Source organism: Maniola hyperantus, chromosome 9 (genome assembly GCF_902806685.2).
Source record: "Maniola hyperantus chromosome 9, iAphHyp1.2, whole genome shotgun sequence".
Taxonomy (NCBI): domain Eukaryota; kingdom Metazoa; phylum Arthropoda; class Insecta; order Lepidoptera; family Nymphalidae; genus Maniola; species Maniola hyperantus.
The window spans coordinates 4,399,600-4,417,417 of record NC_048544.1 but is presented as its reverse complement, the minus strand read 5'-3'; the positions used below and the strand labels follow the sequence as shown (position 1 = coordinate 4,417,417).

At 35.6% G+C, this 17,818-nt stretch overlaps 2 protein-coding genes, 1 long non-coding RNA gene and 1 pseudogene across 4 annotated transcripts; 2 read left to right on the top strand and 2 right to left on the bottom strand.

Annotated features, from left to right (window-relative positions):
• The first annotated feature begins 390 nt into the window (after positions 1 to 390).
• On the top strand, positions 391 to 5,444 carry Ufc1 (Ubiquitin-fold modifier conjugating enzyme 1). Of its 2 annotated transcripts, XR_011237100.1 has the most exons (5): positions 391 to 633; positions 1,680 to 1,811; positions 2,615 to 2,782; positions 3,738 to 5,051; positions 5,096 to 5,444. XR_011237100.1 is itself a non-coding variant. In XM_069500729.1 (4 exons), the coding sequence occupies exons 1-4, from the start codon at positions 511 to 513 to the stop codon at positions 3,822 to 3,824; spliced, it is 510 nt and encodes a 169-aa protein (XP_069356830.1). In that variant the 5' UTR covers positions 391 to 510; the 3' UTR covers positions 3,825 to 5,444. The 2 variants fall into 2 exon arrangements, 1 of the variants encoding a protein (XP_069356830.1); XM_069500729.1 differs by having other exon boundaries at positions 3,738 to 5,444.
• Positions 5,445 to 13,146: 7,702 nt separating this feature from the next.
• LOC138402770 (uncharacterized) lies at positions 13,147 to 14,709 on the top strand. The gene is made up of 2 exons (XR_011237107.1): positions 13,147 to 13,276; positions 14,573 to 14,709. It is a non-coding gene; the product is annotated as an uncharacterized lncRNA (long non-coding RNA).
• A 508-nt stretch (positions 14,710 to 15,217) lies between these two features.
• Positions 15,218 to 16,102, bottom strand: LOC138402765 (homeobox-like protein HDP1). Its single transcript, XM_069500728.1, has one exon. It carries the CDS (start codon positions 15,995 to 15,997, stop codon positions 15,218 to 15,220), a length of 780 nt encoding a protein of 259 aa, XP_069356829.1. The 5' UTR covers positions 15,998 to 16,102.
• Positions 16,103 to 16,237: 135 nt separating this feature from the next.
• LOC117985195 (uncharacterized) lies at positions 16,238 to 17,343 on the bottom strand (annotated as a pseudogene).
• Positions 17,344 to 17,818: the final 475 nt, after the last annotated feature.

The window sequence follows — 17,818 nt, the reverse complement described above, 5'->3', positions numbered from 1 at the left end:
TCTGTTTAGCATATAATGTCTGACGAAAAGCAAATAAAATAATGTTGTTAGTTCTAGCAGCTCTTGGCTCAAAAATGGTGGATACCATTTTTGAGCCATGCATCATGCGCCATGCCGTGCGCCAAGCGAGTCGCTGTTAACCTGTTAACCAAAGTCGCTACTGTGTGTAGTTACCTGTTACCACACTTTGGATTTGGGTAATCATTCATCCAAGGGATTTAGTTTCCGTTTCTCGACTCTTAAATTGTCAAAGTGAATAGTGATGGTGATTATACTGTGGTATAGATTTAGGTCGAGTTGGGTCGAGTCAGGTCGAGTAAATACACCGCAGTTGCCACATCACTAATTGACATAACATTGACTTGACAGCAAAGAGAACAATTGGAGATTGGAGAACAATATAATGACAGTTCACGTAAACGTCATCAAATGGTACGTGAATTAAATTTTATTCAAAATCATTCAAAATAATATTTTTTCTAAAGAATTCTATGAAACAAGTGTACAAAAATGGTAGATGAAGGCACAAAGAAAACTTTAAGCAGCATACCTTTACTAAAAACAAAAGCAGGACCCAGAGACAAAGAGTTATGGACGAGTAGATTAAAAGAGGAATACCAAGCTTTGATAAAGGTAATTTACAGTTACAATTACTTTATTGGAAGGCACATGTATTAGTTTAGTTGTTCGTAAAACTTTAGCCTTGTACAAAACGTTTCCGATAGGGGTTTCAAGTATTTAGTGCATGAGAAAATGTGGGTCATTTGTATTCATAAAATTATACCATAAATCTTCGTAAGAACTTTTATATCTAACTTGACAGTCATACGTGTACAAAAAGATTTAGTTATAACTTCCCCAGACAATGGGGCTGCAGTAAAAATATAATAATTACTTACCTACATGCAATAGAATAACAGCTGGTTGAGATAAAATATAAAATATTGCTATCAGAATATTAATGACGATTCACTCTGCATCCTATTCTTCATTGTTGAGGGTTGTGACCCCTTTCCATTCATAGTAGGAGTTTTCTTGGGCTAATATTGTGGTAGGTTTCCACATCCGATCCTGATAATGAGTTAGTCACTGAGTCAGTACTTTTCTTTTCTTTCTCCAAAAACTGGAGATTGCCATAGGCTACTTTTTATACCGGAAAATCAACGAGTTCCCACAGGATTTTCAAGAACCTAAATCCAAGCGAATTGTGGGCATCAGCTAATATAAGTAAATCACTAAAAACCATTTTATATCTATATATTTTACACGAGATAGATTCTAGGTATAGTCAAAAACTGGACATAGGCTACTTTTTATCCCGGAAAATCAACGAGTTCTCATTGGATTTTCAAGAACCTAAATCCACACGAAATCGTGGGCATCAGCTAGTTCTTAATATAAGTAAATCACTACCCATATTGTAATCACGACCCATATTATAAATGTGAAAGTGTGTTTGTTGGTTTATTGGTTTGTTGGTTTGTCCTTCAATCACGTCGCAACGGAGCAACGAATCGACTTGATTTTTTGAAAGGGTGAGTCAAAGACCTGGACAGTGACATAGGCTACTTTTTATCCCAGAAAATGAAAGAGTTCCCACAGGATTTTCAAAAACCTACATCCACACGTACGAATTCGCGGGCATCAACTAGTACAATATAAGTAATGACTTGTTGCAGTATGTTCAAAACAACAAAGAGGCAGACAATGACTGGTTCAGACTGGAATCTGACAAGACAGGCACAAGGTGGTTTGGCAAATGTTGGTATGTCCATAACCTGCTGAAGTACGAGTTTGATTTGGAATTTGATGTAAGTATACACTGGTACTGATTCTGAGCACACCTAAACTTTAGAGTATTCCTCATCCTCTTCTTACTAATCTATTATGAAAAGGACAGACACGGTTTGACAGTTTAAATTTAATTTAGAGCTGTCAAACCTTATGAATTTAGCTGCCAGTCGCGAGCCTATTGTTTAAGTAGCATGGACTATTTAGAGTCTTTAAATGTAAAATTCATGTTCTGTCCTTTTTAGCAATATTTAAAAGAAAAAGATGCAGATACTCTAAATTAAGTTTACAGGAAGACAACAGAATCTGTGCCAATCTTTTTTATTCTGCTTTTTAAAGATGCAGCTGTAAAATAATCGTCATCATCTCTATGTTTCATGTTTCTACCTGTGTCTGTTATAAACTTTGAAACCATTCATCTGATGTGCCCCAATCCGGTTTTAATAGAAAGGCAATAAGAGAAGATGGTCTTAGAATATTTTTATTTTTTAGCATAGTAGCACATACCAGGTATCCACTAGTAGGTTATAACTAGAGCCTCGATTGCTCAACAGTTAAAGAAGAGGACTGAAACCCGAAAGGTTGCCGGTTTAAACGACACCCTTTGCACTATTATCGTACCTACTCCTAGCACAAGCGTTATGGTTAGTTGTAGCAGAAAGGGGAATATTAACGCACAACAGACGGAAATGTTTAAGTGCGGAAACCAGCCCAGAGTGAAGAAGAAGAAGGGGAATATTAGTCATCATGATAAACTTGACTAATGTTCTTTAAAAAAAAACTGGAGTGTAGACAATCATATCATATGTAATTTTCTTTTCAGATACCAATTACGTATCCGACAACTGCACCAGAACTGGCATTACCAGGCCTGGATGGCAAGACTGCAAAAATGTACAGAGGGGGCAAGATATGCCTCACGGACCACTTTAAACCATTGTGGGCTAGGAATGTGCCCAGATTCGGTATTGCTCATGCTATGGCTTTGGGGGTAAGTGAATATTAATGAGGCTGATTCTCTTGTACACAATCTCTAAACTAAACTAAATTAACAGGTCTAACTAAATCTAGTACTATCCTTTTCCACAAGCAACAATATGACAGTGACAGCAATAGATTTAGACGTGTCATTTTAGTTTAGTTTAGAGATTGTGTACAAGAGAATTGGCCCCATTGTCAAGTTAGCTTATTACAGGGATTGTAATTTATAATTTTTACTACCTACAACAGTCTAGCCACCAGTACACCTTTGATAGTTTATATCTCAGAAACGTGACACTTTGGAACATTTTGTCTCATACAATATTTGTTTGTCTTGATGCCAGCTATTGATTAATGTAGGTTTTAAATGTGGCCGCTATTTAAAAAAAACCGTCCATTTGAGAGTCAGGCCCGCGCAACGAGGGTTCCGTACTACAGTCGTATTTTTTCACGATAATTCAAAATTTTCAAAATTTTAATTCAAATTTGTACAAAATTCAAAACTATGATGCATAAAAATAAATAAAAAACTGTTTTAGAATGCACAAGTAAAGCCCTTTCATATGATACCCCACTGGCCACTTGATATAGTTTTTGAAAATTAAAAAAACCTAATTTAATAATTAGGTTTTTTTTTAAATTAGTTTATGACCACAATTTTTTTTTGTGTGATGTAACCACAAATTTACGGTTTTCAGATTTTTCCCCAAATGTCTGTTGTAAGACCTACCTACCTGCCAAATTTCATGATTCTAGCTCAACGGTAAGTACCCTGTAGGTTTCTTGACAGACAGACAGACAGACAACAAAGTGATCCTTTGGACCCCTTCCGTTTTTCCTTTTGAAGTACGGAACCCTAAAAAAGGATATAATGTAGGTATGCCAGGCTCTATACTAAGATATTCAAACCCCTTTGATCAAGTCGTTCTTTTTCTTGTCTTGTCATTATATTATTGTTGTTACAGCTTGGTCCTTGGCTCGCCGTTGAAATCCCCGAGTTGATCGAAAGAGGCGTCGTCAAGTATCAAGAAAAAAGCGAAGAAGCGAAATAAATACTCTTTGTAAGGCAAGGCACACCTGTAAGTTTTACTTGCGTAAGTAGCTTACATACATGATTAACTTACGACATTTTATTTTCATAATTTCTTATAGTGTTTTACCTACATTTCAAGGAAATTTTAAATAATTTTAAATAGATACATGTCAAAATTGCGTGCGGACCGGCAGGAATCCGCAATTTTTGATATGTATTTAAAATTATTTAGAAATTTCCTTGAAGTGTAGATAAAACACTATAAAAATATAGTAACAATCAAATTATATGTCATGTCTCGTTCAAAGAACTGCATTGTAATATGGGCCTTTAAAAGTAGTCTCTTATAAGGTCTTTTACCTTAGTTTTGTTGTCAATTAATTACGTAAGCTACTACTTTACGTGTGTAAAACATACAGGTGTAAAAGCGATCTGATACTAGACATTCATTACACGGACAGACCTGGACTTACAATCGCGATCCGAGCAGCAGGCCTATTCTTTCTTAATTCCGCACTTGGTCAGTGTGGTGGACAGAGGCAGATTATTCCTAAGGCAAACTAAACACGTGCCTAGGGGCGCGATGTTACTACAGTTTTATTTGATTACTGGTATAAAACCAATTTCAATTAAATTTCGTATTTACGTTCAACGTTTAATACACTAAGGCATTGCGGTATTATTTTATGGTAACAGAGCACATAGAATTTTAAATATAAATATTTACAAAAAGCATGCAACTTTGCGCTCGGGTGGCACAGACTTTTCCATACATTCGCTTAAATTACATAGTCACTGACATAATATGGAATACGCTCAGACTAAGAATCGAGCAGACTTGGCACCAAAATAATAATACCTTGTTAGAGCAAGCTAGGTGTATAGAAAAGCTCTGAAGAGTGATATAGACAAAAACACCGTTTTTTGTCTTTGTCATAGCTTAGCTTTTTTTTAAAAATAATAAATTACTATCACAGAGGTTTGTTGGGCACAGATGACAACTGTGCCCAACAAACCTCTGTGATAGTAATTTATCGCGAATCTTATGAGTTTTTATTTAGTTTTCTGTTTTAAATTCCGTATTGAAGGTGTGTAGAAGCCATTTATGGTGCAGTTCTGTGTGATTGGCTGTAAAAGTTGTAGCGAACGCAAATTATGAAACATAACCTTTCATACGTAAGTATGATTTCTTTTGTTGTTTTGTCTCTTTCGGGTATACGCGTCAGACAAATCTCCTTGATTCTTAGTCTGAGGGAATACGCCTACTGGATCTTTACTCTGTCTGACAAGTCTCCTTGATTCTTAGTCTGAGGGAATACGCCTACTGGATCTTTACTCTTTCTGACAAGTCTCCTTGATTCTTAGTCTGAGGGAATACGCCTACTGGATCTTTACTCTGTCTGACAAGTCTCCTTGATTCTTAGTCTGAGGGAATACGCCTACTGGATCTTTACTCAAAGTTTCTAGGCTCTGGCGTATCTGGCGTCTGGCGTAATAACCTACTTGTAGCATCTATTCACACACGGATTCGAATCGTAAACCGGTCGGGCCGTGAATGCCTAGCTTTAAAATAAAAAATAAATATATTAAGAAAATTGTAAAGATGTATATATTATTATAAGTACCTACAGAATCTTAACACTGTTGTTTTCTTTATATATGTATAAATGAGTAATGTTTTGTTAATATGTATGTACATGTATAGTTCGCGACAAATCGAGATGGCAATCAGGGTATGAAACGGGGGGACGCCCCGCATGTCACCCGCGTTATCCCGCACCGGGTTAGTGCGGGAGCTGTGTGGGCGTGCGGCGCGTCCCCACCCTGATTGCCATCTCGACCTGTCGCGGACTATAGTTATTTGTGTTTTTAACCCATTCTTTGTTTCAATTATTTGAATATATTTATACTTAGGTAGGTATGTAAGTTTTCAAATAATCATTTTTTTATTTTTACATCTACCTATCCCCTCAGTAGATAAAGTCAAATCAAAATTTTCATAAAAGCACCTGAGAATTGTGATTGAACTTGGGACTTTATTTAACGCAGGCCTTTTAAAAAACTGCATCAGAAAAGTCGAAAAGAATAAAATAAGTCGAAATAAAACCGGTCAAGTACGAGTCGGACTCGCACACGAAGGGTCTCGTACCATCTTACAAGATTTTATACTTTTTTTTTTTAATTTACATTGAAGACGTCATGTAACTAATGGACTCTATTTAATTGGCACCCTTTGGGTACATAACCCTAAAAAAGGGCTAAAAAATTATATGTAATATTCAACGAATGAACTGTCTAAAAATTTATTTATTTTTATTTTATTGGTGCAATAAATTGAAATTGAATTGGCTGTCGTAAAAACGAAACGAAAGTTTCAGTACCTACCTGACATTTATCCAAATTGAAATTGAACGGAAATCTAATTTTAAGTTAAAAATACATTTTTTTGTGTGAAAAACATATTTTAGTTGTAACGGGACTGACCTACTCGTTTTGTCAGCGTTTTGTACAATATTTCTATTCAAAGGACTCACGTTATATTAATTTAGTGCCCGTTCCAGAATGTGTCTTCAAAGCCACCTTAAAATGCTGTTTTCTGTTACCATCCTCGTGTCTTTGTTGACGCTGGGACAATTACATCCATACGTAAGTTTTTGAACCTCACCTCGATTGCGGGAAACCTGCATCAATCATTATTACAGTCTCAATTGCTGTGATTGGCTGAATTTGTGAAATTCTTGTTGCAACAATACATTGTAGCCAATAGTGAGCGAGCGTCAACCAATCAGAGGTGATTGCGATCGGGACATTGTAGCTGTCGAACAACCGCGGTAGGGCCACAGATCTCGTTTATAATACCTTTTTATTTATTTATTCAGATACAAGTTAGCCATAGACTGCAATCTCACCTGGTGGTAAGTGATGATGCAGTCTAAGATCGTAGCGGGCTAACTTGGAAGGGGCAGTTTTTTTTTATTAAACCCATACCCCTTTGGTTTCTACACGGCATCGTACCGGAACGCTAAATCGCTTGGCGGCACGGCTAGGGTGGTAACTAGCCACGGCCGAAGCCTCCCACCAGACCAGACCAGAAATTTGGAAATTATAAAATTCCAAATCCCTGCCAGGAATCGAACCCGGGACCTCCCACTAATAAGACCACAGCGCTTACCACTGCGCCATGGAGGTCGTCAATGAATGAAGCGTGAATTGATTTCCATTGAACTTACTTTTATTATTATTTTATCGAAGAGGTTAGTAGGTAGGTACACAACATCGACCAAATAAGCTAAAATATAGGATATATAGTACGCGACAGGTTGAGATAGCAATCGGGGTATAAGGCGGAAGGACGCCCCTCACACCCGCACGTCACCCGTGCTTGCTCGCACCGGGTTAGCGCGGGGGTTGTACGGGCGTGCGGGGCGTTCCCTCTCCGATTGCCATCTCGACCTGTCGCATACTATGCCATAGTAAAACTACTGAAATAACAAAGGAGGATGGGACTTTGGGGCCCTGGAGTTATCCAGTGGGAATACGCTTAAAAAAAAAGTTAAAGTATTTTTTTTTATAATACAAAAAAAAATCGGCCAAGTTCGAGTCAGACTCGCACACCGAGGGTTCTGTACTGGGGTATTTTTTTACGACATTTTTCCTTTTGAGGTACGCGAACCCTAAAAATTGAATATTATTGGAAAATCAGTCTTATCTACCACTCGTAACTATCTAATGCCTAGGTCACATTCTCGTAGACACGGTTAGTTACACTCTACTCATCTCACGCGCTATGATTAATAACAGCGAAATATGCATCCAGCATTGTAGATAATATTATTAAGTGCCTATGTTATATTTTACAGCCAGATGACGTAAGTGTTACACATAATAATGTCTAAATAGGTAGGTATTATTATTATTTTATGCAAAACTTCATACGAACAACTTTGTTACATTACAACAAAATCGGTTTAGTATGAATGACGGTTGACATCTCTATGTTACGAAATAATAAGTGTGTGAATGTGGTTACGACGTCCACCTCCTATTCGGGAGGTCGGGGGTTCGATCCCGGGCACGCATCTCTAACTTTTCGGAGTTATGTGCGTTTTGAAACATTAAAATTCACTCGCTTTAATTGTGAAGAAAAACATCGTGAGGTACTGCCTGCCTGAGAGTTCTCTATAATGTTCTCAAAGGTGTGTGAAGTCTGCCAATCCGCACTTGACCAGCGTGGTGGACTATGGCCAAACCCTTCTCATCTCACGTCTGAGAGGAGACCCGTGCTCAGTAGTGAGCCGGCTATGGGTTGATTATTTTGGGAATCCTAGCCAAGACCCGTCAGTATCTTAAGTAGCTGAGTAGATGACTACCTAGTTGGTAGCAGTGGCGTGCACAGGAGTTCAAGCCAGGGTATGCATTTAGGTATGAACTTATTTTACGGCAGGTTTTAATGAAAAATAAGCATTGATTTATTACAATGAGGGTAAGCAGTGCGTTTATGCCTCTATAAGCTGCACGCCACTGGTTGGTAGGTAGGTAGGACCTACTAATAAAATTGTTGATAATAACTTCTTGTCCAAATCCAGAGCCAACTTCAAAAACCTACGTAGCTACCTAGGTACTCGGTAATTAGTTATTACCGAGTATCTATGCTTGAAAAAATGTAAGGTACCTACCTACCTAATAATTTGGTACCTTTTGTAATCTGTCATTTGTGTTTTTGTGGTGCAATATAGTATATAGGTACATTCATACCTACCTACCTAAGTATTTTACATTTTAAAACTTTACAGACTGGTGAAACTGATGCGACTACAGTGAGTAGTCTACTTACATTATATCGACAAGTACCTACAGAGTACAGTGAGACGACGCCCTTGATGTTTTGCGGACGAGCCGGCTTTACGGTCGTAGCGCCTTTAACATACTCGAAGGACTGAATCAATAAATTAGAAATATTTTTATGAATTCAAACAAACTTTTCAAGTAGGTAGGTACTTTTTAATTTTCAAAAAAAAATTCAAAAATAATCTTCGTTTGTGTAGTATGCTTCTTTTCAGGAGTATACTTTTAATAGATTTTCTTAAAGTGCAAAGGCAAATCTAAAATTGTTATAAAAGATCTACTGATTTGTTACCTAAGTAGGTATTTTAAATTTCGAACCTTTACAGGTTGATGAAACTACTGCGGCTACAGTAAGTACCTACCTACTTACTTATACATAGGTACAGTGAAATGACGCCCTTGATGTTTTGCGGGCGAGCTGGCTTTATGGTCGTAGCGCCTTTAACATACTCGAAGGACTGAATCAATATAATAGAATAGAAATATTTTTAATTCAAAAAAACTTTTTCAAGTACTAAGTATTTGATTGTCAAATGCATCTACCACTGGTTCGGGATGACTTTTCTACCGAGAAGTACTAGCAAAAAATTCGGCGGTTACTCTTTTCAACAATTCGATTTAATACAATAATGTATAATGCTGGAGCGAGCTGCAACTCAAATCCAAGGTCTTTTATCATTTACATAATCTTCGATTGAGTAGTAGGTATGCGTTTTTTCAGGAGTAGGTACCTATACCTACCTACTTTTAATAGATTTTCTTAAAGTTCCAAATCAAATCTAAAATTGTTATAAAAGATCTACTGATCTTACCTAAGTATTTTCTATTTTGAACCTTTACAGGCTGATGAAACTACTGCGGCTACAGTAAGTAGTCTACTTACATTATATCGACAAGTAGGTACTTACAGTGCCTTTAACATACTTGAAGGACTGAATCAATAGAATAGAATAGAAATATTTTTATGAATTCAAACAAACATTTTCAAATGCGTCTACCACTGGTTCGGGATGACTTTCCTACCGAGAAGAACCAGCAAGAAATTCGGCAGTTACTCTTTCAAAGATTCTATTAAGAATAATTTAATGCTGGAGCGAGCTGCAACTCAAATCCTAGCTCTTTTATTAATCGACTTCAAAAAAGGAGGAGGTTCTCAATTCGGCTGTGTGTTTTTTTTTCATCTACATAATCTTCGATTGTGTAGTAGGTATGTTTTTTTCAGCGGTATACTTTTAATCAATTTTCTTAAAGTGCAAAGGCAAATCTAAAATTGTTATATAAGAAATTTTGTTTTAAAGATCTAAGTACTGATTTGTTACCTAAGTATTTTCTATTTTGAACCTTTACAGGTTGATGAAACTACTGCGGCTACAGTAAGTAACTAGTCTACTTACATTATATCGACAAGTAGGTACTTACAGTGAGACGACGCCCTTGATGTTTTGTGGACGAGCCAGCTTTACGGTCTTATAGCGCCTTTAAACTACTCGAAGGACTGAATCAATAGAATAGAATAGAAATACTTTTTATTCAAACAAACTCTTTCAAGTACCTATTTTAACGATCTCCCTGACGCAGTGGTAAGCGCTGTGGTCTTATTAGTGGGAGGTCCCGGGTTCGATTCCTGGCAGGGATTTGGAATTTTATAATTCTAAATTTCTGGTCTGGTCTGGTGGGAGGCTTCGGCCCTGGCTAGTTATCATCCTACCGGCAAAGCCGTGCCGCCAAGCGATCTAGCGTTCCGGTACGATGCCGTGTAGAAACCAAAGGGGCATGGGTTTATTAAAAAACTGCCATACCCCTTCCAGGTTAGCCCGCATCCATCTTAGACTGCATCGTCACTTACCACCAGGTGGGATTGCAGTCAAGGGCTAACTTGTATTTGAATAAAATAAAAAAAAAATTGCATAAATTATTTGACTTTGACTTTGAAATACATATTAAGTAGGTACTTACCTACATAGATGTATTTTGTGGTTAAGACAATGAATAAAAAATCATGAGGAAAAATATATTTAAACATTTTTTTCACATAATAGGTAGGTAGGTACATGCTTAACCACTAATAAACTAGGTATTAAGTAATATTGTTGTTACTTACAGGTTTGGAACCTGCAGTCTAAAGAAAAATAAACATTTCAAATATTAATTAACTTAAGAAAAGAAATAAAAGCTTCAGTTAAATATCTAATTATACAGGTTTTATAGAAAACTACCAAACATTCACACTAACTGTAACATAATGATTAGTCGATCGATAGATTATGTAGGTAGGTAGGTAGGTAGATAGATTGCTTCTAAATCGCTTGGCGGCACGGCTTTGCCGGTAGGGTGGTAACTAGCCACGACCGAAGCCTCCCACCAGACCAGACCAGAAATTTAGAAATTATAAAATTCCAAACCCCTGGCAGGAATCGAACCCAGGACCTCCCACTATTAAGACCACAGCGCTCACCACTGCGCCAGGGAGGTCGTCAAAATTTTGAAAATAATGAATTACTTACACTTTTTAACTGTCGGTTGTTCGATTTGTAAGATATTGATTATGTGAACTTAAAACTAAAGCTACGAGTTTTTTTTATTCATTTTGTATGAGGTTAGGTTCTAGTTTTACCATAATTAGATTAACCCCGTAAAAATTAAACTATTTTCTTCTATTTTTTGTAGAGTGAAACGGTAAGTTATGAATTGTATGCTTCATAATTAATTTATTAGGATATTATTATTAAAAATAATATTATTTATTTTAAATGCTACTTTAGATACCAGAAGCGGATAATACACCGTCAACTGAGGTATGATTTATTAATCAATTTAAATATTACAATGAATGTAATATATCATATTCGTTCAACAATTTATAACAATACTTTTTGAATTTAAAGCTAGCAAGTACTGCTACGGTAATTTACCTACCTTCCAAAACCTTAAATATTATTTTCTAACTACAATAATTATCATATACCTACAATTATTATTATTTGTCTTTATATAGAGTGACAAACTAAAATAAATATTATGTTTAGTATGAAACTTTATTTTTATTTTATCAAAACACAATATTGTGCAAGTTTAGTGGCATTAATTAATTTATTTATTCATTTTTAATTAAAAAAATTAATAACACTGAATCAAAATTATTCAAATATTCTTGTTTTGTTTTCAGACACAGGTGTGCAAATCTTGCATCCTTAAAAATGAAATTTAAATTTAGGTACCCAATGTTCCTACTTATCTAAAATCAAATTCAAATAGACTTAAAAATATTCATTTATTTCTAGCCCGCAACCGTAAGTTTATATTTTTTTAGTTTGTTCTAATTTGTATATAATATAGAACACATACATTTTTGAAAAAAATAACATCGAATAAATACTACGTAAAGGGTTTCTTTGATTCGCCGTTTTTATTGAAGATCACTTTACTGAAGCAAATCGTCAAAATATTGTGCAGCTCAGTTGAATAGGTAGAGTTTTACTTCCCAGAAAGATTTGACATTACTCACATTGCAAACTTTGCCTGTAACATACCCAAGTCATTTAATAATTCCTGTATTTTCTTATTATTTACAGATAGTAAGTATTAGACTTAAAATTTTAAGTATATACCTACTTAATATAATTTTTTGTTGACTACTTTGCACATTGCCCGATAGTTTTATCCCCGAGTATTAGGTAGGTACCTACCTACAATACTGTATAAATTTTATCATGGCAAAAAATGCTGAAAAAAGTTTCGCGAACGAAGTTACGAGTAAAAACTAGTAATTATACAAATGAAAATAATTGTAATATGAGGAAGGATAAAAATAAATCTAATCTAATTAGTGCAAACGTAGTAAAAAAAGAAGCTTTTATCTAAATATATAAAAGGGAAAGGTGACTGACTGTCTGATCTATCAACGCACAGCTGAAACTACTGGATGGATTGGGCTGAAATTTGGCATGCATATAGCGATTATGACGTAAAATTCAACCTCTAAGAGAGTAAAATAGGGGGTTGAGATATTTTATGTAGTTCATGCGGACGAAGTCGCGAGCATAAGATAGTAAGCGATACACCTAGAGCCCAAAACAGTATTTTTTATTAAATTGTTGTGTTCTTATTAATTGTGCTCTTAGTAATTGGCGCGCCGCGCTTAAACTGAACGAACATGAATTCAATTTGGCCCATTTACGAGAATACTCTGGATTAGCATTTAGAGTATTTCTATCCTGAAAACAATAGGATTCCTGCAGGACAGGGGATGATTTTTTGTCGATGTAACTCCATAGCTCCGTCAAATCTAAACAGATTTCGACAATAAATTTCATTGGCAATGTTGTACCATCACGTAAGTTTTTCCAAAGTTGGAAAAGCTGAGGAGAAGCTGCTAAACAATACCTACTATCGGAGATAGAGAAAAATAAATAATTTATTAAATCAACGGTCGGTATTGATCGATTTAATTTTAATACTTTCAGCCTGGTGTATGTATTTAAATATTTGATTAGAAAAATATGATATTTCAATTTAGATGAGCTTATTTATTTACAATTTTTTTTTAAATTTCAGTGTTTATGTGTTACGAGAGGTCCACTGCCGAGATTCAAATTGGTCGGGAATATTCATTTCCCAAAAATAAAGGTACCTAATTTTTTCAAAATTAATACCCACACACAGGGATCAGGACTTGAGGAGGCACTGCTGGAGGCATAGGTCCTGCACTTATGTAGTGGTTTCTCGTTTTAATTTGAACTTTACTAATCTTTAATGACTTTACTGAACTTATTCTCATGGCAATTTGCATGGCATGATTTTTTTGGTTCCAACTCCACAACTTGATGCTGTAGTGACAGTGCCCACCTAAGTCGTGAGAGCTAAGGATCTGCCGATTTAGATGTTGTGGCTACCAGTGTATAAACTTTGCCAATATACTAATCCAGATCTCAATTCCTCAACCTGATGGTGCAGTGGTACTGCTTATCTAAACTGTAACGACTATACCGGGTGTAATCAGAACGCTAGCAAAAACTTAGCGTTATTGTTATAGGTAGGCCCTAAACACAATCCAATACCAGTAACCATTAGCCTCATTTTGTAGTTTTTAGTGATATAGTATTTTTCAAACCCGCAATGTATAGCGTGCAAAAATCGGGTTAATGCCCCAACTACGACGCGGCATTGACTTCGAAATTCGAATACTTACGTAACGTTCATTGAGTTCTAGCGTCAATCTGATGTTTTATTTGCAATTATGATCGTGAATTTAAAAAAAAAATCGCGTTTTTTAATGGTATCATATCAGTAACCATCGGTAGAGTACTATCACCTGTCTTCGTTTTTGCCAGCGTTCTTGCTACACCGTGTACGGATCAATCGATTTTGAATGTATATTGACTATTGTGGCTTGTATAAAGATTGTTGTATATATGTAGGTATTCTTGGTTCTAACTCTTCAACCTCATGCTGCAAGGGTCCAATACCTTCCGCCATGTTGATGCAGTTTTTAGGATTCGGTACCCGTAGGCACCCTATTACTAAGCCTCCGCTGCCGTCCGTCCGTCCATCCGTCCGTCTGACAGCGGGTTGTATGTCTTGAACAGTAATATGTAGAGAGTTGAAATTTTCCAAAATGTGTAGGTATTTCTATTGCCGCTATAATTAAAAACAATAAGAATTTCAAAATGGCCGCCAAGAAAATTTAAAAAAATTAAAAAGTTTTATTTCTTGTACGTTGGTACGGAACCGTTCGCGTGCAAGTTTGACTTGCACTTGATCGATTTCTTTTCCTACATTACACAGGTAACAGGTTCTTACACAGTATTGTATCTAAGAACTTGCTCCGAGGCTCAGATGAGAACTGCTATAAGGTTATGGGCAACATGGGGGCACTGCTGTTTGTTATGGGTTTTTATTTTTTATAATTTGTCTTGTTATCAGATAACGCCAGGGAGATACGTCACATTGCCAACGGAGCCAACTTCAACGTTATGCCCGCCATGTACTTGCTCAGGCTGTCCCACTCCATCTGATGTCATTAGGAATAATATAGATTAAAAATATTTTTTTAGATTGTACCTATAAGAAGTTTCTTTTCGTTTGTAATTTTAAGATGCTGATAAACCTGACCTCTGTATCATTTGTACCTAATGAGCTTTCTACCGAACTTTATAATATTATTACGAGTACTCGACACCACATATGCACGTACGTACCCACACACACACACACACACGCACACACAAACACACAAAGCACTGGTCAACCATCCAGACCTCGAGGATTTCTACCTATGGATAGGTGCCGGTGGTATGGTTGGAGCGTGGACTGCTCAGAATGATCGAGAAAGTATTCGCATTGATGTTTCGCTTTACTGGTTGTCTAATTCGAAAAAAATAAAAGCGAGTAATGTTCAATGTTGTACAGCAAACTGTGATGACAAATGAATGTTCAAGTTTATCAGCACCTTATTTAGAATTCAGTGTGAAATCTAAAATGTGAGAAATAATAAACACGTAAACATTAAAGTTAACAATTTATTACGCCTAACAAATAATACGATCCATAAAATAAAAATCTTACAAATTACAAAGAAGTTCTTGAATCTTTTTTTAAATTTTTTAAACAATCTGAATCATTAGTAGAAGAATAAACCGAGGCTCTTGACATGTGGATAAGTTCCAGATCAATGTCCTTGTTTTGACCTGGGTCTGAAGAAGGGCTCTGTTTAGATTTTTTGTGTAACAAGGACAAGATGTTCTTAACAAAATTTTTAGAAGTTTTACTAGAACCTGAAGACGTGAGTGATTGTTTCATATCATTAGAACTACTTGAAAACGTATATTTTGACATATTTTCACCCGCCAAGTAAATCACTCCTCTTTCTGAAAGGAAATCATCTATGGAGTCGTTTGAAAAATATGCTTGAGCACCTTTTTCAATTGAGTTAGACCTAGTTCCTTTTTTTGATTTTCCATCTTTGAAATCACTATTCATCGCTAAGTTAGCTCTGTACCCAGAGACTACTGCATTGAAATGATTATAACTGAAGGATTTTATTTCCTTTTCTGAAGATAAAGCTTCAATTTCTTGACCATCCTTCAATTCATTCAAAGTTTCTGTATCATTCACAGCATTTACTAGCTTGGATTGCTTTTTATAAATTACATTATTCATTATTTCATCTTCGAAAGCTACTTTTGTTTCGACATGTTTTTCAGCCTTGGGAAAATTATTCACTTGGTTGTTTATAGGAGTAATTTTCAGTATCTCTTCAATGTTATTTTCAGGTTCAGGGCTAACCTGCGTTTGAAAGTTTTTCCAATCTCGTCTATTTAAAAGTTTAGACAGTATGTCGTCGGACATACTTTTTTTCACATTATTATTTTGTTCTTTTTGACATGCTTTGTAACATTTGATTTTCTGATCTACTTTATTAGAAGATTCTGATAAATATTGATATTCTGTCGTATCAGTTTCTATATTACTTGTATTAATCAGTGGAGTCGTAACAGACGCATCTTGTCTGTAGTTGAAAACTTTCGAATGACTTCTTTTCTTGACAACAACAACAGGTATTTGACAAACATAAAAACATTGTACAAATCAAAATACACTGCACTATAATGACTAAAACAAGGATCAGCAAAGTCAATTTGTTGTCTACAAAATACTTTTTATAAATAATTTTAAACGATTTCCCTCTTCACGCGATTTCATTGTTAATTCAGATTGTAAATCGTCTGTATTTATAAACCCTGTTTGCTCTTGTTTGCATGTTGTAGTTGTTCCTATATCATCAATCAAAATATCTTTAGGAATGACTGATGTGGTATTTGGATTAAACTTTTCTATTATCAAAATATCTTTTGGTTTTCTTTTTTGTTGCCGTTTCCTTTCATTGATGTTTTAATATATTCCAAGGTCTTCATTTACTATTGATTCCTCAAGGCAACCGATTTGTTTGTGGGTTGTAAATAACACTAGGATAATCAGAGTCATCATCTTTAACACAAGGCGGTACTGCAACACATCTTTTAAATCTTTCTGCTAAAATGTGGGTTGTCTTACCATTATAGTAAGCATCACATTTCACTGGCCTGCAACCATTGAATGGATCTTCATCTTTATGTTCACAGTGCTTATAACTGTCCAATAATCAAATTTATTTCTATTAAATGTAGTATCAAAGTTGATTTTATTGTGTCTCTCTTGTTATGGTCGTTGTTTGATTTAGAATCAACAAAAAACAGCACAGTATCCTTTTCTTTCATATTGATTAAGAGGGGTGCAATTACTTTGACATTCTTCGTTTCACCTTTAAAAATATCAATTAACTTAGATAAGTACCGACGTTAATTATTATTTTATCATGTAATTTATAATGAATATTAAGGCAATGTAAAAATGTATTTAGATTATTTTACCTTTTGGTATGTAATCTGTACATCCTCCAATTATTTCTAATGTATCACAATCAATTTCATCTTCTTCAAGACAGCATTCGTCTGGAGTTATTTCAACATCGTAATCATTTCTGTCTGAGGTGTTGTTAATTTTTATGAAGAACACTAGTCCAATAGAGGACGGAGATGGTGCTATAAGTCCACATTCCGGGTAAACTAATTCCCTATTCGTATCAGTGGCAGTTTTATGTAAAAACGTAAATATTAAAGCTATAGCGAAAATATTATTGTAAAAATTCATCTGTCAACATAATATTCTAAAAAAACTCCTAATACATCCATGTATAATGCATAAATTTTATGTTCTCATGCGCCATTTTAACTTTGTGTCAACTGTCATGTCAAAAGTACGATTTTAGCGGGTGAATCGTACTTTCGACACGACAGTTGACACATAGTGCTATAATGGCAAGTGAGTTCTCATTTTGTACTGACTATATAAATATGACTTTCCTTTGATGGCTCATTGACTCCGTCAACAAGACAATAAAGAAAGACAGTTTCTATTTTCTATGGTGGCTCCATGGCTCTTAGCATCTTAGCATGCTCTTATAGCATACTCTTTGCCCCTGAGACGCCAAAGCCACCACACTGCACACCGCTCTTCTTGGTATAATGCATGTTATAGACCGGAACTAGGTTCTAGGTCGTTGAATCGACTTAACTAGCCATCCGCCCCGGCTTCGCACCGGTGGCTTATTACAATTTTCGTAGGGAATAT